This window comes from Lepisosteus platostomus, chromosome 16 (assembly GCF_059453375.1).
Source record: "Lepisosteus platostomus isolate fLepPlt1 chromosome 16, fLepPlt1.hap1, whole genome shotgun sequence".
In the NCBI taxonomy this organism is placed as follows: domain Eukaryota; kingdom Metazoa; phylum Chordata; class Actinopteri; order Semionotiformes; family Lepisosteidae; genus Lepisosteus; species Lepisosteus platostomus.
The window spans coordinates 16,467,864-16,493,026 of record NC_142626.1 but is presented as its reverse complement, the minus strand read 5'-3'; the positions used below and the strand labels follow the sequence as shown (position 1 = coordinate 16,493,026).

At 41.3% G+C, this 25,163-nt stretch overlaps 1 gene segment (V, D, J or C); it reads left to right on the top strand.

Annotated features, from left to right (window-relative positions):
- The first annotated feature begins 1,459 nt into the window (after positions 1-1,459).
- Positions 1,460-20,276, top strand: LOC148646971 (Ig kappa chain V-III region MOPC 63-like). The segment is given in 4 exon segments: positions 1,460-1,593; positions 1,764-2,060; positions 18,125-18,169; positions 19,722-20,276. Coding segments are annotated over 4 exon segments (714 nt in total).
- Positions 20,277-25,163: the final 4,887 nt, after the last annotated feature.

Below are 25,163 nucleotides of genomic sequence, written 5' to 3'. Positions count from 1 at the left end.
GCTGCAGATTTCCCTAGGGGGTCCACCTCCATTTATTATTAATATTTAATTTATATGGCTCTTCTCTGGACACTCAAAGACCTTTACAGGGAATGGGGACTCCTACGGAGTGTAGCCCCACCTGGATGATGCAACAGCAGCCAAAGTGTCCCAGGAGGAGGCCATGATGGGTAAAGGACAGGGGAAATTTAGCTAGGATGCCAGGGGTAACACCCCTACTCTTTTCACTAAACACACCAGGATTTTTAATGACCATATAGAGTCAGCACCTTGTTAAGGTCTCATCCGAAGAACGGCACCTTTGTATATGTACAGTATATGTTGACTGTCACTATATTTGGGCATTAGGACCCACACAGAAAACAGAGTTAGCTCCCCCTACTGGTCCAATTAACACCTTTCCAGCAGTAACCTTCTTCTCTCCCAGGAGTTACAGGGTGATATAGCTCAGACTGTGCCTAAGTGTACATAATGTAAACCCAGAGAGCAGCGTGTGTCTAAATGTTTCTAATCTAATCTAATCTAATCTAATCTAATCTAAACCCAAAGATCAACATGTGTATGATCTTAGAGCTTAGAGCTGACAATGCTAATGGTGGTACCCACTACTTTCAAAACTGGTCAATTAAGTTCAATAGCTCGTTAACTAGAGTATAAGTGGAACGATGGTTTGTGACAGAGTCCCTAGCTGGCAGTAGGAAACGGTGGAGAGGCTGTAGTTACAGAACTAAACCACTTGGGTCGCAAGTGAAGGGTTGACAGGGGCTGATGAGGTTCTCTCAGCTGAGTGTGGTCAGCAGAGTAAGACTGATGAATCTCTTTATAAACATGCTCTTTTCATGACCATGAAAAACAGAGTCAGTTTGGAAATGAGTATTGTTGACAACTTCTGTGTTGGAAGAACTAAAAATCAATGGTGCAATCTCACCTTTTGGATAATTCAGCCCTTAGCCAGCCAAGGGAAGACAGATCGAATCTCTGTCTAAGTCATAAACTGTGCAGCCCTAATTAAACTAGAAGCCTGTATTTAAGTGTTTAGATTAAGTAAAATGTGATTTTAAGTAATAGCTGATTATGAATATTCCAATAGCTGTAGAATATGAAATATAAACTGTCTATTTGCATGCTTCAGTCTCTGTTAAACATGGTATCACCTCCACCAGTAATGTGTCTAAACACATAGAGCCAAGTGCTGCTTTAACCAGACTCTCCACACTCCACTCCATTCTAGCTGTGTTGATTGGAATAAGGGCTCAGTTGATTGTGTCTCATTCTCTTCGCCTTAGAAAGCTGCTCTCTGTCTAGACCTGCTGTTCTGGAAGTGTTCATGCTAAACTGCTCATCTTCCTCTGTCACAACACACAATACTAAGCCTATGATTCCAGCAGTGACTGGGTGCAAGGGCTGCTGAACCCTGGAAGACAATTTGCATAGAAAAGACACTTTGCATTGGCAGTACATGCTATGGGAGTGTTTATAGCCCTGTGAGTTTAACACTTCATGACCGAGAGCTGCACTTCAGGGAAACAGAACCCACAGCAACAATGACTTTCATTACCATCTTCATCTGGACACTCCTCATCTCCGCTCAAGGTAGGAATGTGTCTGAAATATTTGATGAACGTAGTTTTCAACTATAGGTAAAAATGAAATGTTTTGTATAAAACAGGAACTCAATGAAAAACAATATGATATTTACTATTAATCATAATTTCATAAATATCATCATTTTAATTTAATTATGTTCTCTTTGTCATTTGCAGAATCCAGTGGACAGGTAACTGTGACTCAGACTCCAGCAGTGAAATCTGTTCTCCCTGGACAGACAGTCACTGTGAACTGTAAGGCCAGTGCAGCACTATACAATAACAGATTCCTAGCCTGGTACCAAAAGAAAGCTGGAGAAACTCATAAATTCCTGATCTATGCAGCAACTATCCGTCAGACTGGGATCCCAGACCGTTTCAGTGGCAGTGGATCTGGGACTGACTTCACTCTGACAATCACAGGAGTCCAGGCTGAAGATGCAGCAGATTATTACTGTCTGGCTCATTCTACTAGTGGCCTGTACACACAGTGTTACACACCCGTACAAAAACCTCCCTCAGCAGGACTGCACAGCAACTGCACTGCTGCAGCTGGGACTTCCTGCAGGTGCTGAGGGTGAAGGCAAAGACACAGGACACAGCCTGTAGAGGAGCTAAGTTGCAAAGAGACACAATGAGCTTCATGTGTATTATTAAAAGATTACTATTATATTTGACTTTATTAAAGTGAATAATGTTAATACAAACATAAATTTAATTTCAAGAATAAACAAAATAAAAACTAAAATACACCCAGTGCATAAGTATTCTCCCACAAAGTCTAAATCTGGTGGAAGCAACATGAAAAGAATTTCTGTACATCTTTGACTCTTTTTGGATACGTTTTTGCCAACTGTGCACATCATGATGGTGCAATTTCTTTATATGTTCTTCTTTACAAATATACTCAAGCTCTGATCAACAGCAATTTTATTTCTAGTGCTCTGTCTTGGTCACTCATTGACATTTTCTTTCTTATTCTTGAGTCACTCCACTGCTGATTTAGCCTTATGATTTGGGTCATTGTCCTGTTCAAAGTTGAATTTTCATCTCAGAAATGAGAACTTTAGCAGAGTAAAGCAGATTTTACTTTGACATTTGCTACAGATGCAGCCATTCAAAATGGGTGAGGTATTTCGCGGCATACCCCGGTGGGCGTGTCACAGTAACACGCGGTATCACGCGGTTTCACGTGTGTCACGTGACTAACTATCCGGTGTCGCCTTGTAAAACAGCCAGGGGGAGCTTAACCTCTCATGTACAGCATTTGAGCCTTTAATTTTGAACTGTGTATTACAGCATGTTAATCATCAGTCATTAAAATGTTGGTATATTTTATGAAAGCAAGATTGCTCAGATGGACAAAAGTACACAACCTACCTTTATCAGAAATATTTATGCATCAAAGCCTTTACTGAAGATATTACTAATAGTATTAATAATGGATAACTTTGGACAAGCTGTATACTCAAAGTATAATTTCTTTAGCACATTTGTACAAGCACTTGGAATCTGTCCAAGCCATACTTTGTCAGGCATTTTGTTTTACTTCAACGGGGCATAAAAACTTCCTTGCTTTTAACAGGGCGTTTCATAATTTCTAGCTACAAAAATGATTTAAAATGCGACACCTATCATTCAACTAGAGCTTAAAATATCACAAGGAAAAATACACACCAGTATTCCATTTCTCCCTAAACATTGTAAGCTTCGAAGTCTTTAACTAACGTGATACCGGAGTCAACAAGCATACTTTTAGAATTTGATTAAAAGGGAATATAATATGGAATCGCGTATCTAAAGAATTTAATAACGGTATGATTATATCCGTGTACTGGCAGGACTGTGTAGGGCTGTTTCGCCTACCTGAGCATGCGAGTTGTCTTGTAGCCTACTGGTCTAGGTGCGTGACTACCAACTGGCAAGTTGTGTGTTTGAATCCAGCTGGTGCTGAACTTTTATTCTAACAAACATTTCTTCGAAAAAATAGGTAAGCGATATTATGGACAATCAATTGACTTTTATATTTCAAAATATCGCAACATGATCGATATTTGCGATATTTTGAACATATCTTCCCTTCTGACAGCGGTTCCTGCTTCTATTGTGTGTGTGTGTGCAACAGTAAATTTTTATAGAGAAATGAAGGCTGGACAGTATGCGTTACAATATAAACATTTATATTGATTTAAATCATGTTCTGATTTAAATCGCAAACGCGTGTTTAATTATGTGTTTTTTAATCATGATCAGGCTAATGCATTTCTACATTTTCTGTATGAACCAGCTTAGAGGTTCATACAGAAAGACAGCTTGTGTTTAAATTGAGTGTAAGGTAATTTATGCTTCTAAAGTCATGGTCAGTATTGTTGTACTGTGCTGTACTGTGTCACATTATTTTATAGCGTTTTTACTGCGTTATTAAATCCGGTGGCGCTGTGTTAGTTTCCTGACTCACATTATTTAATCTGCGACACTGATCATTCATCTCTAAATAAACTTTATTTTATATAGGGTTTTAAGCGAATAGGTAATTAGATTGCTCATAAACCTAATCACTTTTTCTACATAAACACAGCGTGATTGCTCTCTGAAAATGCTTTTCCTTTATTTTTAAAGTAGGCTCAGATTTCAACTATAGATCGTATTATTATAAACTTTCTTGGAAAAATGTATTTTATGTAAACCATGTTTGCTATTAATTCATTTAGGGCTAAAATACGTTCATTGTCTTCTAATCGAGTCGAGTTGACATTGGAAGCCTGCCACACCCGGACCGTTAAACCAACGCATTAGCATGTCAAAGCCCATTGAGCCAGTATTGGCTTTAGTATCCCCCCCTTCTCCCCTCAATTCAATTCAATTCAAGGTGTTTTATTTGCATGACAGATGGGTACAAGCAGTGTTGGGTACTGTATGTATATTGTAACGCTTATGGCAGACAGGCACTGTGTAGGAGCCGACGCACAAGAGCAGCGCCTGCAATTTTTATATTTATAACTTAGTTTTTAAAATGAGTCAAGCAATACGAAGCATCTCCTTTTACTTAGTGCCTGAGCATACTGCAACGCGTGTGAAGCCCATAAACAATATTAATTTTGGAACTTAAACATACAGTATATGGCTGGTCTCGGTACTTTAAAGAAAACAAATTTTAGAATTTGATTAAAAGGGAATATAATATGGAATCGCGTATCTCCAGAATTTAAAGACCAGACAATCGCAAACTCGTTTTCAATAAAATTATTTTATTCATTCAGCAGTTTGTGAGAGGGACATCCAGCAGGGAGAGACACACACACCGGTTTTCATTGACAACATTGTTTTTTTTTCAATTCCTCTTGTCTAACAGGAATGTTTTGTTTGTGGACAGACTGGAAAAGAGGAAAAGACCGCCTCCTCCTACGAAGCATTTCGTTGATCCGATCACGAATTCTTTTCCAGTCGTAGGCAGCAAGGGTTGAGAATCTCCGATTCACCATCGTACTAATGGTTTCCCGGAGATTGGGTTAAAAAAAACAAAAAACATACTAACAACTGTGCCATCCTACTCCTTAGTTAATACATTTTATTATTCATAAACAGTTAACATTGTTAGCAAAATATTTTGAATTATATTTAACCCTATTTTTTCTTTAGTTTTGTATTTAACTTATTATATGATAGTCAGACTTAATGTATATTTGAACAATGAAAATATATTTTTACAAGATTTTACATTAAGCACTTAAAATTAATATGGTTAATAATAGTAAACTGTAACATGCTGTAACAAGATCGGTTAAACTGCGAAGAAAATGCTTTCAGAGAAAATGTTTCAACCAAACCTGTTCCCACACACCCCGCCCCCACTACCATTAGAATATACACAAACATTTTAGCGTTTCATTCTGAGCAGAAGACCCTCACACCTGAAGAGTGCTGGCTGTGATGAATTAAACCGGTTTTACAGGTTTCAATCACAGACCATGTGACATGGGACTCAGTAAACTACAGTAACACTGTATTTGATAACGCTTTAAAAACGCTATAAAATAATGTGACTTGGCACAGAACAAGTTTACAGCACAGTACAAAGATAAATGCTGACCATGACTTTAGAAGCATAAATTGCCTTACACTCAATTTAAACACAAGCTGTCTTTAGCCCTCTAAGCTGGTTCATACAGAAATGTAGAGATCTAGGCTCAGAACACACAGCTTCATTAGCGAATACATATGCAGGACAACTAGAGAAGACGTTTTACAGAGGATGGATTTTTAGAAACATCCCATCAGACATCCCATCATATTCACAACGTGAAATCTAGAAAATAATATTACGTAACCAAAATCCGCAATATGGAAACAGAACCTGTGTAATTGTTGATAGATGATGTACTCGTAACATTTTTTCAAGACGAACTACAACATTTAAAAAATGACTTGTATGTACTTGATATCTCTAATCAATCCACGGGTCCCAACACAAAACGAAACTAAAACGCATACCGTTTCGCGCTTCTTATTAGTTGCTCAAAAGTAATTTGACCGTATGAAATGCATAATATAAACCTAGAAACATATACGTGAGCAGTACTTAAGCACTGTAGTATCGGTGTTAACACATACCTCTCAAATAGTTAAAAATATCTCAAGACCGATTCTGGTCGTAATGAAACCATGCAAGGGAGTTTTTATGTCTGTTGCAGTTCTTTTGCAACATGAATATAATTATATCGTTATTAATTTCTTGAGATACGCGATTCCATATTATATTCCCTTTTAATCAAATTCTAAAAGTATGCTTGTTGACTCCGGTATCACGTTAGTTAAAGACTTCGAAGCTTACAATGTTTAGGGAGAAATGGAATACCGGTGTGTATTTTTTTCTTTAAAGTACCGAGACCAGCCATATACTGTATGTTTATGTTAAGATTTCCCTTCAGTGGTAAAATTAGATATGAATATTCAATACTTAAACGGGCACAGTTAAGACATTAAATATACATATACATATTGTATACAGTACAGTTTGCATACGGTAATATGTTTATGTTACGCGATTAAAAAATAAATAAATAAAACTGGAAGGTCCAGCACCACCATTATGTTTATATGGTTGTTTTTGTTGGTTGGTTGTTATTATGGTTATTAATAATACGATCTATAGTTGAAATCTGAGCCTAAATAAAAAGAAAAAGCAAGTGATTAGGTTTATGAGCAATCTAATTACTTATTCATTTAAAACGCTATATAAAATAAAGTTTATTATTAATTTGCTGGACAGAGCGGTGAACATTATTATTCATAAGACAAAGATAACGATCCTGATCAGTTTAGAAATCTGTGTACGCTGTAAGGTTTTTACTTCTTAAACTTTTAAAATACACGTTTTGAATAGAAAGAAATCCTCTTCCTGGTAGTGTGTATAGCACACCAGCACGTCTTTTTTCTCCAATCAGAGGGGTGTCAGATAGTGTCAGCCAATCACCATTCTGCGTTGGGTAGTAACGGGTGACTGTTCTCAGGCGGAAGATGTAAACAGCTTAATGTTCGTGTTAAATTTTTTTTTAATTCAATTAAACGGGCACAGTTAAGACATTAAATATACATATACATACTGTATACAGTACAGTTTGCATACGGTAATATGTTTATGTTACGCGATTAAAAAATAAATGAATAAAAATGAAAAGTCCAGCACCAGCTGGATTCGAACACACAACCTGCCAGTTGGTAGTCACGCACCTAGACCAGTAGGCTACAAGACAGCTCGCATGATCAGGTAGGCGAAACAGCCCTACACAGTCCTGCCGCAGTACACGGATATAATCATACCGTTATTAAATTCTTTAGATACGCGATTCCATATTATATTCCCTTTTAATCAAATTCTAAAAGTATGCTTGTTGACTCCGGTATCACGTTAGTTAAAGACTTCGAAGCTTACAATGTTTAGGGAGAAATGGAATACTGGTGTGTATTTTTTTCTTTAAAGTACCAAGACCAGCCATATACTGTATGTTTACGTTCCAAAATTAATATCGTTTATGGCCTTCACACGCGTTACAGTATGCTCCTATTCTTTTTATGCTCAGCTACTAAGATTTCCCTTCAGTGGTAAAATTCAATATCTACAACGGGCACAGTAAAGACGTTTACAGTAAGTCTTTCTACGACAGACCAACGGACCACGAGTGCCCCTGTCGGTCAACCAATCACGCACCGCGGTATCGCGTGTCATCATACCTGCGGTATCTGTACTGCGGTGTCTGTACCGCGCACTTTGAATGGCTGCATCTGTACTTTGCTCCATTAATTGCCCCCTCACTCTTGACAAATGGAGTTTATTTAACGAAAGTTTGGGAGGGATGACAACAACCACATTCAATCATTCCCAGCCGTCAGAAATTAGCAATCACTCCCTTCATCCTTCCTCCACCAAATGCTATAAATACCAAATGCGATATCTCTCTTCCTAGTGTGCGACTTTTGCATCCCACCTCCACCCCAACTCCACCTCTGCAGCTACTCCTTGGATACCTTGCTTGGGGATCCTGGCCTCCTCGTCCTATGGCCAGGAGGTCGGCTCTCAGCCAAGCGGGTTAAGGCAAATATTTGCTCCACAATAGTTAATTACACTTTGAACTTGGGCGTTGTCATTCAAAGTGAAGTCTCCCAGTTCCTGCTGAGGAGAAGCAGAACTATAACCTGAAGCTGCTCCACCATGCTTGGCAGTAGGGCTGCTGCTGACTGAGTGATGGACTCTATTGGGGTTGTGCCAGGTGTAACACTTTGTATTTAGACCACAAAATTCCAGTTTAGTCTCATGAATGTTTTGCAGTAGCACTGTGCTGAATTTTATTTCAGTAATGGCTTCAGTATTTCATTAATGGTATTCTTGCTTCTGATGTTAAAGCTAGCACAGTTGACTGATATTGTTGACTCGAAGGCAGCCAGCATCTATATTACCCTACAACTCAGAACTGGGTGGTGGTTAGTGTGTTTATATAAACAAAAAATGGTGCAAAAATGTTGCAATACTCTCCAGTCATTGCTCATCATCAGTGAAATGAATAACAGCGTTACTGTTAAGAGCTGTCAGCCCTTCTGTTTACCAAGGGAATTTACTACTGTTCTTTTTGTGGCTGTGTACATCCTGTCCAGCATCGACTCTAAAGAGGTGTTGCGAGTCCTTTAGGGGCCATCAGCGATCTGCAAACTGCTCACCCCATGGCTTTGTCATTGTTGCCGGCGACTTCAATGGTGCGGATCTTAAGACAGTTCTTCCTAAATTTTTTCAATGTGTTAATTTTACAACCAGAAGGGTATAACATTATGGACTTAGTTTACACAAATATCAATGCATACAAGGCTGTTCCCCGCCCCCACCTGGGCTACTCTGACCACATCTCTGTTATGTTTATTCCAGCATACAGACTGCTGCTCAAACTTTCCAAACCAGTCCTGAAACAGATCAGAGTATGGTCAGAGGGAGCTATCTCAGCATTACAGGACTGATTTAAGCACACAGACTGGAATATGTTCAGGGAGGCTGCTACCTATGATCGTCTAATTAATTTAGAGTATGCAGCATCTGTGACTGGCTACATCAGTAAGTCTAAAGATGACGTCACTGTCTCTAAATCTATCATCACAAGGGCCAACCAGAAGCCATGGCTGACTGCAGAGGTCCACTCACTGCTAAGAACCCATGATGCTGCATTTAGATCAGGCGATAAGGCAGCCCTCAGGACTGCGAGGGCCAACCTGTCTCATGCCATCAAGGAGGCAAAACGAACCTATGCAAGGAAAATCCATGGCCACTTCCTGGACACTAGAGATATGCGGTGCATGTGGCAGGACATCCAGGCCATTACTGATTACAGGACTATTCCACGTGCCAGTGACGGTGATCCCTTCAGGATGTGCTGAATAACTTCTATGCATGGTTCGAAGCACTGAATGTTGTGCCTGCGAGGAAAACCACACTTCCTCCCGATGATCAGGTGCTTTGCCTGTCCACAGCTGATATGAAGAGGACATTAGCCAAAGTTAATCCACATAAGGCTGCTGGACCTGATAATATTCCTTGAGCATGCAACTAGGTATGTGCAGAACAGCAGAACAGCTAGCTGAAGTCCTCACAAATATTTTTAATATCTCCTTGTGCCAGGCTGCCATCTACATATGCCTAATATCCACCAATATTATACCAGTGCCGAATAAGTCAGCTGTGTTCTGCCTCAATGATTACTGGTCTGTGGTGCTCACAACAATTATCATGAAGTGCTTCGAAAGGCCACATAAAGTCCAGACTCCATACCCCTCTGAACCCCCTTCAGTTTGCATACCACCCCAACCGGTCTACTGATGATACTGTATCTCTTGCCCTCCACCTGACCCTGTCCCACCTGAACAAGAAAGACACTTATGTAAGAATGCTCTTCATTGACTTCATCTCAGCATTCAATACAACCATCCCCCAGAAGCTGATTCATCAATGCCTCCCTCTGTAACTGGATTCTGGACTTTCTGACCAAAAGACCTCAGACAGTCCGGATCGGTAATAACATCTCCAGCTCCATCACAATGAGCACCGGAACCCCCAGGACTGTGTGCTCATCCCACTGCTGTTCACACTGATGACTTAAGACGATTCTGCCAAGCACGGATCAACTGCATCATCAAGTTTGCATAAAGAGAGGAGGTGGAGCAACTAGTGGACTAGTGCACAAACAACATCCTGTCTCTTAATCTAAATACAACAAAAGAGATAATCATTGATTTCAGTAGGACCCACGCTGATCACTCCCCACTGCACATCAACAGCTCCCTTGTGGAGATAGGTAGAAGCACCAAGTTTCTTGGTGTACACATTACAGATGACTTCACCTGGTCCCTCAATAACACCTCCCTAGCCAAGAAAGCACAGCAGCATCTCTATTTCCTGCGTTGACTGAGTAGGGCAGACCTTCCCCCGCCCATTCTTACCACTCTCTACAGAAGCACCATTGAGAGCACCTTGATCAATCCCAGATCCACTGCCGCTGAAACGCTCTGGGATCCCAGTTTGACGGGTAGTTGATGCAAAAATCAGGAGTTTAGGAGTTTCTCTAGCTTTCTGTTGGTACCAGGCTAGTACATGCTTAGAATTATATATGTTAACTGCAGGACTGATCTTACAGTTCACAGTGACACTCTGTCCTGGAGCAGTAGATTTAACTGGAATCTGAGTCACAGTAATCTGTCCTCCGGCTTCTGAAATTTGTAAATAAGACAGAGCATATGGTAAATAGTTACAATTGTAAAAACATATCAGGAAATACAGTATAATATTATGTCTTTTTGTTGTATGATTTCCTTCTTTGAACAAAACATCTTTTGACCTTTAAACATCAAATAATTATCATTACTCATAGTAGTTTATTCTATTCAATTAAATAGCATGTTCATTAAATATTTCAAATCAAATGCATTCCTACCCTGAGTTGAAATGAAGAGTGCCCAGATAAAGACAGTGATTAAAGTCATTGCTGCTGTGGGTTCTGTTGCCATGAAGGACAGTTCTCAGTATGAAGTGTTAAACTCACAGAGTTATAAACACTCCCAGAGCACTGAAGCATGTACCGCCAATGCAAAGTGCCTTTTCTATGCAAATAATTCTGGTGTTGATCTTCCTTCTGTTTGATAATCCAACAGAACAGTAACAGTATTCCTTTCACTGGGAGTCAGAAGCACAAGAATAACTATAAGCAAACAGAAGATGTCTGGAGTCTGCCGTATTGAGAAAACCTGCTCCCATACTGGAAAAAGTCTTTATTTTGACAGACTCAAAATTCCAGCATTTATTCAGAATGTTTTTTAGAAAATAAGTAATCTGTGTCTCTGCATATCAGACTTTGTGCCTTTAAACCCACCTTACTTATTTATCCTTTGTTTGAATGATTTTGTCTTTTAAGAGTTAAATATACATTTATAAGCATGTTGATGTTGATTTAGAACATAACCAGTGTGATGCAATCCAGCCTCCTGAGATCTCTCCTCATATGAAAAATAGCAGCACAGCTCCATCCTCCTTATCAATGACTCCCAATAAAGAAATGTGAGGAGCTTCAGTTCTGTGTTAAGTTAAGTGTGATTGGAAACAGTTTCTGTTGGTCAGCAGGCATAATGGTTATATCCTGTAACAGTGGTTTAGTTTTGGTAGCTACCCTCTCTACATCAGTGTTTATTGTACAGAAGTCTGTGTCTTTATTAAACCCTTTTCCAAAATCAAGCAGGAATCCTCCTGGAATTTGGGACTGTGGTTTTTCCAGGTGGTTATGTGTTGAAGGTCCTCTTGAAGTCATCAGTCCTTTTTAAAATGTTTTGGAAAATCACCTTAAGTACTTTAGTACTCCTGAAGTGAATTGATTGTACCTGTTGAGTTGGAGTTGTTGTAGGAAATTCTTCATCAGAGGAGCAGGACTAAGTCTTGTGCAGATTCAGTTTTATTGAGCTCAATAATGACATCAATGTGTGTTGGGTCTGCCCCGTAGGACAGACAAACCGCGAGGGTTTCCCAGCTCTTATATACAGTATGATCTCAGGAAGATGTTTTGTTTCACCGCTTAATGGGTATTTGTCTTACCCTTTGATACAGTATGTAGCATGAGTTGACCAGTTGGTCCTGTCCCAAGTCCTGTCCTTTGATGTGTAGCTGTGCTTTGATATGTAGCATGAGTTGACCAGTTTGTCCTGTCTCAGGTCCTGTCCTTTGATGTGTAGCTTTCAGGTCCTGTCCTTTGATATGTAACATGAGTTGACCTGCTAAGTCCTGTCCCAAGTCTTGTCCTTTGATGTGTAGCTGTAATTGTTGGAGCTGCTTAAGATATGTAAAGACAGTTGACATATTACACAATGTGCTTGAATTAATACTGTAGTGTTGAATACGGATAAATTATATATATATTTTTCCATCAATAATATACAGTGCCTTGCGAAAGTATTCGGCCCCCTTGAACTTTTCAACCTTTTGCCACATTTCAGGCTTCAAACATAAAGATATAAATTTTTTATTTTATGTGAAGAATCACCAACAAGTGGGACACAATTGTGAAGTGGAACGAAATCTATTGGATTTTTGAAACTTTTTTAACTAATAAAAAAATGAAAAGTGGGGCGTGCAAAATTATTCGGCCCCCTTGCGTTAATACTTTGTAGAGCCACCTTTTGCTGCTATTACAGCTGCAAGTCGCTTGGGGTATGTCTCTATCAGTTTTGCACATCGAGAGACTGAAATTCTTGCCCATTCTTCCTTGCAAAACAGCTCGAGCTCAGTGAAGTTGGATGGAGAGCGTTTGTGAACAGCAGTTTTCAGCTCTTTCCACAGATTCTCGATTGGATTCAGGTCTGGACTTTGACTTGGCGATTCAAACACCTGGATACGTTTATTTGTGAACCATTCCTTTGTAGATTTTGCTGTATGTTTGGGATCATTGTCTTGTTGGAAGATAAATCTCCGTCCCAGTTTCAGGTCTTTTGCAGACTCCAACAGGTTTTCATCCAGAATGGTCCTGTATTTGGCTGCATCCATCTTCCCCTCAATTTTAACCATCTTCCCTGTCCCTGCTGAAGAAAAGCAGGCCCAAACCATGATGCTGCCACCACCATGTTTGACAGTGGGGATGGTGTGTTGAGGGTGATGAGCTGTGTTGCTTTTACGCCAAACATATCGTTTTGCATTGTGGCCAAAAAGTTCGATTTTGGTTTCATCTGACCAGAGCACCTTCTTCCACATGTTTGGGGTGTCTCCCAGGTGGCTTGTGGCAAACTTTAGACGAGACTTTTTATGGATATCTTTGAGAAATGGCTTTCTTCTTGCCACTCTTCCATAAAGGCCAGATTTGTGCAGTGTAAGACTGATTGTTGTCCTATGGACAGACTCTCCCACCTCAGCTGTAGTTCTCTGCAGTTCATCCAGAGTGATCATGGGCCTCTTGGCTGCATCTCTGATCAGTCTTCTCCTTGTCTCAGCTGAAAGTTTAGAGGGACGGCCAGGTCTTGGTAGATTTGCAGTGGTCTGATACTCCTTCCATTTCAAGATGATCGCTTGCACAGTGCTCCTTGGGATGTTTGAAGCTTGGGAAATCTTTTTGTATCCAAATCCGGCTTTAAACTTCTCCACAACAGTATTACGGACCTGCCTGGTGTGTTCCTTGGTCTTCATGATGCTCTCTGTGCTTTCAACAGAACCTTGAGACTATCACAGAGCAGGTGCATTTATACAGAGACTTGATTACACACAGGTGGATTCTATTTATCACCATCAGTCATTTAGGACAACATTGGATCATTCAGAGATCCTCGCTGAACTTCTGGAGTGAGTTTGCTGCACTGAAAGTAAAGGGGCCGAATAATTTTGCACGCCCCACTTTTCATTTTTTTATTAGTTAAAAAAGTTTCAAAAATCCAATAGATTTCGTTCCACTTCACAATTGTGTCCCACTTGTTGGTGATTCTTCACATAAAATAAAAAATGTATATCTTTATGTTTGAAGCCTGAAATGTGGCAAAAGGTTGAAAAGTTCAAGGGGGCCGAATACTTTCGCAAGGCACTGTATATATATAAGTGTTTTATGTTCTACTTCAGAGTTTAACAGGTATAATCAGATTGAAAACCAAACATCAGTGTATCTCTTCAGGAGCAGAGTCAGATCTAACTGAAAGACACAGTCCCACTGGGAAGTCAGTTTGGTTTTGAAAGTGTAAAATAATCCAGGCTCACTTTTGCTGGGGGAGTGCTGAGTGAGCTGGCATTTGTTATGGTAACTCACCTGTCATTCAGTGTCAGTTACGATTTATGATAGGAAACCTGTATCATCTGCAGGCATTTTACATCCACGCCTGGTGGTGGTAGTCCTCATTGTATTCCTCATCTTGAGTTCCTTAGTTTCCTAGTTCTCTAATACCCTGTGCTGTGTCTTGGATGTTTGACTCTTACTTTGCTCAGAGCACATCACACCTGGATTTCCCTTTGTGCTAACAACCTGTGTATTACTCATGCTTGAACATTGCCTTCTTGTCTTAACTGTGATTCTGGATTGGCCATTTTCCCCTTAGTGTCTTCACTGTGTCTCTATGGCATCGGGCAACACTTGCTTCTGACCCCAGATCTGGACTGTCTGCCTGCACCAGTCTCTGCTGGTGTCCATAGGCTGTGCTGCACCACACGTGCCTGCATGCTCACCACAGCTCGGTCCTGTCTGTCTGTGCTGTCCACAGTCTCCTGTTCTTGTCTCTCTTTCACAAAGACCATGGTTTCATTTTCTGTTTTACAACAACTTCTTAATTCCACGCTAGGTATTGAAAATGACATTCTCAAAGAACAGTAAACAAAAGGATTAATTTGGTCCATCTTGCTCATGTGACATTTCAAATGAGTGAATCTCAAATTTTATTTAGAATCTTTTTGAAAGAGAGACCAGAACTTGGACCTGAACCACCTGGGTGGTTCATTTTATTTTCTGAATGTGATCTTCCATCCTCAATGAGCTACAGAGTCTGAAGTATCCTTTGAGCTGCCCCTGTCAGGATTGAGATTGTTCAAACCTTCAAGTCTGTCTTGTTCCAGAATGAAGAGATTATGTTCCTTTAACCTGTCTCTATAGCAACCGACAGACTGATGGTTTATCCATAGAGACCAAGGACCATTGTTATTCTTTCAGCTCTTTCTAAGGATAAAATCACATTGAGGTGTAGCAAGTAAAACAGAGGACTATTCTGCATCAGGTATTACTAGTGCATTGAAGATCTACTCTGGGTTTAAATTCCACTCTTTGTGCCAAATACAAAAGCTGTCTGTCAGTGTTTTACTCCAGACTGTCCTGGTGACCCTGAAAAATCAGCATAAACACCCAGATGTCCTTCCTGCAGCTTTGAATCCCCAAGAGACAGGATTACAAGTTTTCCATGAGCAGTCAGAGCTGCATCCTTACCACTGCCATGATCGCAGAATCTTATCTCTGCTAGACTTTTACACTTCTAAAAATGGAGTAAAAGATGACAGTAAATGACAAAATATAGTTAATCCTTATGTTCCACCTTTAACAACCTGCTGGTTTCCTACTACATTAGTTATAGCAGTGGTTCTCAAAGTGTGGTCCACGGACCACCCGTCATCCGGGATCGTGCGCCAGGTGGTCCGCGGGCTGACCTAATCATCTTTCTCAAAACAAGTCTACGCTGTTTAAGTTTAAGTCTGAGGAAAGAATATTGTCGTGTTTGCTACTAAGGGGCTCCCCCTAGGAGCACTGTTAAGAACTGCAGGCTTTAAAAAGTGGGAGGAGGGACTTGTGTGTTGATTCTAGGTATCAGAGTTTCACCAGCCATTAAGGGGACTGTGTGTGTCAGTAATGGGGGGGTGAGCACCAGCCTAGTAATAGCCTTGGCTGGCCTGAGGGTCTGCCGAAAGGGCAAAGTTTCCATTCATTCTCCTTGGCTGTACCCTTCTGTTGCCTTTGTGTTTGAATGAAGCATGAGTTATAGGGGACCATCTCCCTCTTCATTCTCCCCATCAACGCCTATCGCTTCAGTGTTTTAGTTTTATTCACCACGAATGAAATGATTTCACACATTGAAAACGAGTCAGTTTGGCAGTGATGTCCTTGGCGCCTTGCACCAGTGTATTGTTGCTAGTGATGCACGGGTCATCTGCCCAACCCGATCTAAAATCTTTTTTTTTTAAACGAGTGAACCTGTGCATCACTAGTTGTCATGACTGCATGGTTACGCAGTTTACGTTTTGATATGCGAGTGCGTTTCGACTGTTGCTCTTATTGTTCATACCATTTTGTTCTTACTTTTGAATATTGTGGCCCCCTCGCCTGGCGTTGTGGCCGAGGAGCGCCCGGCTGAGGTGTGTGGAGAGGTGCAGGATGGGAGGAGAAGACAAAGGGGGACTGAGGGCTACTGGCCAGCGAGGGTTGACCATCTGGTGCGGTTGCACATTGAAGTGGGATGTTGGGCTGCCATGTAAATAGTTATCCTTGGTTTATACCCCTTTTAGGTCTCCCATCCAGGTATTGCCAAGGCTCCCATCCAGGTACTGACCAGGTGTGAGCCTGGTCAGTACCTGGATGGGAGACCTCCTGGGAAAAACTAAGGTGGCTGCTGGAAGAGGTGTTAGTGGGGCCAGCAGGGGGCACTCACCCTGCGGTCCATGTGGATCCTAATGCCCCAGTATAGTGACGGGGACACTATACTGTAAAACAGGTGCCGTCCTTCGGATGAGACGTAAAACCGAGGTCCTGACTCTCTGTGGTCATTAAAAATCCCAGGGCGTTTCTCGAAAAGAGTAGGGGTGTAACCCCGGCGTCCTGGCCAAATTTCCCATTGGCCCTTACCAATCATGGCCTCCTAATAATCCCCATCTATGAATTGGCTACATTACGTTGCTCTCCTCCCCACTGATAGCTGATGTGTGGTGAGGTTCTGGCGCACTATGGCTGACGTTGCATTATCCAGGTGGATGCTGCACATTAGTGGTGGTGGAGGGGAGTCCCCATTACCTGTAAAGTGCTTTGAGTGGAGTGTCCAGAAAAGCGCTATATAAGTGTAAGCAATTATTATTATTATTATACCTGTAACCACTTAACCACCCTATAGATCTGTACCCCAAATGTCCCGAGCGTGTTATAGCCCAATGACGCAGTATTTGTGTGCCCGTGTCTTTGCTGCTGTGCTGGGAATAAAGGGCACTTTCCACTCTAAGAGCCTGAATTTCTCTTATAAGGTGGATGCAGGTGATTACATTACCTGTAAAGTGCTTTGAGTGGAGTGTGAAGTATAAGCAACTATTAATTATAATGTCTTACATTGAGTTTAAAAGTTCTGCGTGTAATTTAAAGAAGCAGAAGGCTTATTATGGAGCACTGGCTCAAATCTGGGACTCTGAAACGCAAGTATAGCAACGATAGTGACAGCACAAGTGTGAGTAAGATGCAGAATAGGAGTGAAAATGTGAGTGAGGTAATTTGTGAACCGTACCAGCAGTGCTGGAATTCTAATTCCAAGAGCTTGATAAATGTGATGTGCAAGGAAGCGGTATAATACTCCTGCGTCCAGTCCAGGGAGACATCTCGGTTTGCGACTTGTGATTGCTGGGTTCGTCGCGACGCACTGAGGATAAACTAAATAGCACTAAAAACGGACAGGTGAGAGATTTTAAAAACGTATCAATACTTCGGTTCCTGAAGAAGGCTCCACGGCCGAAACGTTGTGTTCTCTTTCTTCTTTTTTTCAGCATGGAATAAACCTATTACTTGTTTCTTTGCAAACCCCGCAGGACTGCGCGGCTCTTAGAGAAACACGGGCGCTTTTATGATCATATTTAGTGTTGAGATTATTAATGTCCTTTACTTAACACCTTCCACGATCTGGATATAAAATAGTTTAAATGTCAGGATCCTTGGGTTTCCAGGCGAGATAAAGGAAGATATAAACCTGTAGAAACGCTGTAGACGCTCATCCGGTTCGGGAGCAGGTTTTTGTACGAGCGCTAAATGAAGTTAAAGCACTGTGGTACACTTTCGGCGGCGGCACCAGACTGAGCGTTGGAAGTAAGTGATCTCTTCGTCTTTTCAGAGCTGTTTCTGTGTGTTTTTCTGAAATTATTTTTTGTCACAGAAATTGCAACTTTGAAGCCCATGTTAGGATTTTTGTTTTAAGTTCCTACTTTATAAAGTTGAAGAGTGTTGTTTTGAGAAGAGCGATTTGAGCCCGGCTAAGCTGCTGCGGCGCTCCTCTACAGTGCGGGATACTTTACAGGCTTAATCTCGTGTAAATCCTGAGTGTCCATTTATTATGTTTGCTTTATAGTATAGAATGCTTCTATTTTGAGTAGGCTTTAACGTGAAATGTGCATTAATCCGGCTGGTACTGGAGATACAGAGTCGGTGTCAAAAGCGCACAGCGGAATGTTTCCACATCCCATGGTCTGAAACCCGATTGAGACTCTGTTGGGTTCAGACCCCGCCCGTCCAAGTGAGACCAGTGATACCTTAATGTAGCCGTTGACTCAGATCCATTTCAGGCGGAGAAGAGCTGACAGGCGCGGGCTGTGGAAACAGAGCCGCGTCTCCGCTCCGGCTGCACTTCGGGGGTTGACAGAACCCAAACTCAAATATCAGGAATATAAATTCGTATATACAGTATGCACTCGAGTTATTGCTGTTTAATTACAACATATAAACTTAAAGCATCTTTTTACATCTTTTTTAGAAGAACAGAAAAAAATATAATTCAGCGTGTACAGATAAGCTAAGTGCTGAAGTAGATTAGTGTCGTTTCAATGTTCCTGAAGCGTTAATAATTATTTTACAATTCAGCGGCTACACGGAGATTTGACGGTTTAAAATTCGCTTAATGATCTCTGCTCTTGGGTTCATAATTGCTTTTGAATTTGCACTTTGTAAGATTTTGAATAAATAGCGACAACGGAAATGAAGACAAGAAAACGTACTTTTTGTAGTAACTGTACAGTCATCATATTAAGTTCCAAAAATGCTTAATCCAACAAGAAGTGTTTTATTAAACAATTAAAAAAGTGTTTTATTTGTACTTAATATTTCATAGCAGGCATACGTTTTTCTTCTCCAGGGGAATACACTATCGAATTTCACAGTTATTTGTAGCGTCTTGCACTTATAAAGCCTCAGTACCCGCCAGTGCTGATGGGTCCTGCAGACGATGAAACGATCCTGCCGTTACGGGTCAGATTTATTCAGCGGGAGGCGAGAGGCGCCTAGTTGGGCTTTTAGTACAGGAGGCAGCAGGGATACAGCTTTAGTTTGTAGTCCTCAATAAGCAAGATATGTTTAAAACACATTTAGGGAAATAAACTTACCAAAATTACCAAAATTAGGTGTATTTAAGGAATTTTAAATACATGTATTTCCAACTGATGAACTTTAGTCCTGAATGTCTTGAAACAGTTATTCAGACCCTGTACAAACGTGTAGAACTTCCTTTTCCTTTTTCAGCTATCTGTCAATAGTGAAATAATGTCTATTTTGCGACAGTTCAGGTTCTTGTTCCCTGTGGGTCTGTGTGAGTCTCTCCCAGGCGGCTGTGAGTCTCTCTGATCTCATTCCAACCGGTTTCCGTCTGCAGGTAATGCTCTGCCGTCTCTGTCCCTCCTGCCACCCTCGACTGTGGAGCTGAGCACCAAGAGAAGCGCCACGCTGCTGTGTCTGGCCAACAAGGGCTTCCCGTCCGACTGGAGCCTGCAGTGGAAGATCGACGGCAGCTCCAAGAGCAGCAGCGTCACCAAGACCCCTGGGATCCTGGAGAGGGACGGCACCTACAGCTGGAGCAGCACCCTGACGCTGTCCGAGGCCGACTGGAAATCGCTGCACTCCGTGACATGCGAGGCCAGCCAGGGGTCCCAGGCTACTGTCCAGAAGACCCTGAACAAATCTGACTGCCCAGAGTAGCCCACACAGAGGGCAGCACCTCATTGCTGATGGCTGTGTTGTGTTTTAGCTTTATCTCTGCGACTGTAACCTTATTGCGCCCCTCAGTACTCAGATGTATTTGTTAGCAACGTTTTAGACGTGCTTAGCTTCTCCATCATCCGCTGTCCAAGTGTGCGTGTTGTTTAGTCCTGTTGTACGTGCTGTTAGTGAGAGAAAAATTATAGTAATAAAGAACTTTTGAATCATGAAATTAGTCATCCTGATCTTTATTATAAAAACTCCTTTGCACCCCATAAATGCATATTGTTCTGATTTGATCGTGAATTATTTAGAGATGAGTGTTCAAGACTGGCAGACGCTAATGGTGTGTAAAACAACCTGTGAGTGCATGTTAGGAATTATAAAGAACACCCTCACAGTGAGCTCACTGCAGGCTCACAGCTGGCTCTCTTAGAGTCAGGTCCCTGTTGCTGCACCTGGTGTTCCAGATTCCATACGAACATAGAAATACCTACAAACAAGAGGCTATTTGGCAAGAACCCAGGCTATCAGCTACAAGCTCATGGCTGGGTAGTTTATTCCATACTCCTGTCACCATTTTCTATAAAGAAGTGTGGAATCCTGCCAGAAAAATATCATTCTCTGCTACCCATCACACTGCTTAGCTTAAAGAAGAAAAAATAACCAAAATATAAAGGAGTAATTGTAAAATAAAATTAGATGGTTGGAATTCTTTAATGTTTTACAGAAGTAATAACTGATAAAAACAATTATTACTGCAAACCTCAGACAGCTCTGTTCAAGGTGCTATGCTGCCTCTGGTCTTCAGTTTGAACTGCTGCCAGTAAGAATGTGTTGTATTGTGGAAAACGTTCACACAGTTATTGTCACGATTATAGTCCCCCCTCCTTAAGGGTGCTCCACCCCTTTCACTAAAGACTTTATTCTGTGCACCTGTTTCCCATTCCCAGCCCACCTTAAAAGCCAGGCGCTGACGCTCATCCGGGCTCTGCATCTGATTTCCATATCGTGCGATTCCGGGACCTGGAAGCGCCTGGTCCCGTTAAAGTTTTAACCCCTGTTCCTGTTCCTTGTCTGCCGGTTCCGGTCTGGCCTTCGTGTTTTTAATTCCCTTGTTCTGATGGATCTCCTGGTTTTGGACTTACGCTTGTGTTTTGGATATTCCCTAAGGACTACTCTTTTGGATTGTTCGCCTCGGCCACACCTTCCCCGTGCACCAGTGCACCTTGGACACGCCCCCCCTGTCTTCAGCCCCGTTTTCCTGCATGACGTTTCCCTAGTGTTTCTCCACTTCGTCGGATTGTGTCGTCCGCATAGGGTCCGGAAAGAACTGTTCGTTACAGTTATACTAGAAAACTGATAAATCTGCCTCTAAGCAAGAAGATTAGGGTTCTCAGTCTCACTTCCTGGAGGACCTGGTATCTCCTGGTTTGTGTTTCATCTCAGAACTCCACAGGTGCTCTAATTATGTAAATAAAAACAAAACTGTAATACTTCTCCCCAACATCAGAGGTGTTTTGTAGATAACTGTACCTTAAGTCACATGAATGTTCTGTTCTATCAACAGTAGGAAACTGTTACACTCTTTCCTGTAGGAGCACAAAATTACACACCTGAAACACCACAGCAACTGATAGAGCTTGTAATCAACCAGTCAATCAACCTGTTGCCGTGAAAACACTATCAAGCTGAAGATCAATTTCACCTATGTGTAATGAAATCCTTCACTAACATTGTTCCAGCAGGTTATAAAAAACAGCCTCGAGATTAACTCCCAGCTCACTCTTACTGCTTTATCAGTTTCTGCTTCTTGGCTTCCCTGGCTTTCATTGATTATATTCTTCACCATGTCTATGGATCTTTTTGTGCTTCACTTGTGTTTTCCAGTATTTTGTATCGCTCTTCCTTGCATTCTCTCCTGCACTATGAACTTGCTTGCTTTGCCTGACTATGCTTCCAGATTTCCCTTTGTGCCTCAAGCCTTGTGTCTCAGGCTTCATATCCTGTTAAGACTCCAGCTATGGACTTCACTGTCTGCTGTTTGTTAATTTTCCTGCCTGCACTCAACAGCCTGCTAGTGTGTATGCCTGCATGTTGATTCACCCCCTGCCTGAGACCACTGTGCTCTGTCAGGATAGTGCAGCAGTGTTACACAAACAGTAAGAAGAATTCCATGTGTAACTCGGAATATAATTGGCTGAATTGACTGTCCAGGTTGGAACAAAAAACAGAAGACTTCAGGTCTTCTAGGAATAGAGGTGGAGATGCCTGATGCAGATCCTTCTTTGGTAGATTTACTGATATTTTTTTTTGTGCAGAGACTGGAGACTCAGGGGGTTAAATTATTTTGTGGGTCTAATGGAGCAACACCTTTCTGCACACTCTGAACCCTCTGCTCCAGCTTGAGTCTCCCAGTAATGACCGTCTTGTCGTCATCTGAGATCTTAATGAGCTGCATGATCATGGGTGTGAAGACCACAGTGGTCACTATCTGTTCTGTTTTGGGGGACGGGGGTGCACTTCACTGGAACAGGGCTTTCCTGGTGCATGAGGTTGGCAATCAAGCACCAGGGATCAGTTACATGTAATACGTTGAGTTAAATATCCTTCTAGTTTTACCCTCAAGTGTTCTGTACATTTAAGGGTGTTCCCTGATAGTTTGTTTTTTCACGTTGTCTTTACTATTGTTTCAAATTGTAAATGATCTTGCAGGCAATACTCACAATATCGGAAAAGGCAAATAAACAATCTCACCTAATTATCACATCAGTCAGATCCACAAGTTCCAAATCAAAACGTAGTTCTTCCAAAAGGGCAGCACAGTGGCACAGTGGTTAGCATTGCTGTCTTGCAGAGCTTGGGTCCTGGGTTCAGTTCCTGGTGGGTTATCTCTATTGAGGTATGTATGTTCTTCCCATGTTTGTGTGGGTTTCCTCCAGGTGCTCCAGTTTCCTCCCATAATCAGAAGACATACTGGTAGGTTAATTGGCTTCTGGGAAAACTGGGCTTGGTGTGAATGTGTGTTTCTGTCTGTTCTGCAATAGATGTCCTTGTGTTTGTTGCTTGCTGGGATGGGTTCTGTGTCCTCTGCAACCCTATATTGAGTAAAATTGTTTAGAAAATGGAGGGATGGATAATCTGCCATCACCCGATTTTCCAAGGAAGGCACAGTTTTCTAGTCCCTGAGAAAAACTCCTGCTTACACTTGATCTTGATCAAACTGAGATTTTTTATAGGCTATTGGACTGTCTGACAGGAGTATTTATCCTAGTTTGGGCTGTGAAATTTAACAGTGTTAAGTTACTAAGATCACTTTTTCACGTCATCTGCAATATGTTTTTTTTAAATAAAATAGATGAGGAATAAAGTGAGTCAATTGAGGACAAGTTCTGTTTTCAATGACAACTGAGAGACGTTTATATTGGGGGGGTGAACGAGCAATCTGAATGAAAGGTTTTGTTCAAGGGTCCAACAGCAGCATCCTCCTGAGGTCTAAACCTATTGCCTTTGTCTTTGCTGTCCTTTAATTAATTAGTTATTCTTTAATATTGTATATGTTGTGTTTCTGAACATGTATTCATGCTTGGTATTGTTTAAATATTTTTGTAATGCCAAACACTTTGAGGTGTTTCATTCTTTTGTGACATAATAATAGGATTGGCAGTTATCACTAACAATAATAGCAGATAATGAATTGATATTTGTTGGGAACTACAGTATCAAGCCCTTTTATTTTGTCTGGGTAAGACCTAGAACACAGATCATCAGTACCTTCAGTCTTATCAATTTTCTCAAAGATGACAGGACAGAGTAGAAACTGAGCTGCAGAGTATATACAGTGAGCTGAAGAGTTAGCAGTAAGACCCTGGATTATCAAGCTTCTAACCATCAAGTGGATTCAGTGTTTCTTTCAGTCTTTATCACAGTTTGACTTTGTTGAGTTACACTGCAATAGACTAATTAGTGCACATGAATGTTAATAATTGTCTAGAGTCTTTAAAAGGGACCTGTAAGCTGATCTGGGTGTCAGAGAAAGAGAGACAGACTCTCAGAGCAGGTAGAAGAGAGTTAAACCCAGCCCTTGTGTCATGATGTAGACAGCAGTGTTAGAGGGAGAGGAACCACTGGAGACTCTTCTCCATCTGGGCTGTCCTGCCCTGGCCCAGCTGGAGGGCTCATCCTGTCTATGCAAATCCTCTCAGCGGCAGCTTCAGTTTCTCGCCACATCTTGTAATTTCGTAGCCAAAATACCCCGGGGACAGTCTGAGCTGAGTACAGCCTGGCTGATTTGCCTAGCGTGGGGGAGATAGGGCTAGTTTAGGGAGGTATCATACTGTGGTGGTATCAGAGATCTGCACCTGTTCAAGGACAGGAAAGCAAGAGAGCAGATCATGGGTAACTCCCAGTAACACTTTATATAAAAAGTCACTGAGGGCTTATAAATATTAACACATATTTCAGTAACTCTGTGCTTTAAGCATCTCTTATGAGGTGTGACCAATTTTACTGATGTACAGTAAAGTTGTGAGTTGTAAATGCATCGTGAAGACCTGTTTAATGCTGTTAAATACATTTCTTAGTTATAAGTGATTACATTTAAATGTATTTACTAATAGTCGATAAACTGTATTGTAGCAACAATAATAGTACAGTAGCAATAATATCTGTCTATAAATGGAAACTGGATAATGAAATTGGACAATTTGTCATGCTCAGTCATTAGTAATGTGTTTGTGTGTATATATATGTATGGTGAAATTTTTGAGTGGGTCACACAGTGGTCAGCATTGCTGCCTCACAGGACTGGGACCCTGGGTTCAATTCTGGACCTGTGGTGGTATCTGTGTGAAGTTTGAATGTTCTCCTCAGGTTTGCATAGGTTTTCTCCAGATGCTTCATTTTAGCCCCACAGTCCAAAGACATACTGGTAATTCAAGTAGGCAGCTGTGTCAGCATGTGTAGGCTGCAAAGGAACAAGTAAAGGTTTAAACCTTTACTTATTCCTTTACTGTACTGGTAGATGACTTAGCTTCTGGGAAAACTGGCCCTGGTGTGTGTTTGCTGGTGTCCCACCTAGCATGTATTCTGCCCTGTGCCTGTTGACGGTGTTGGGATA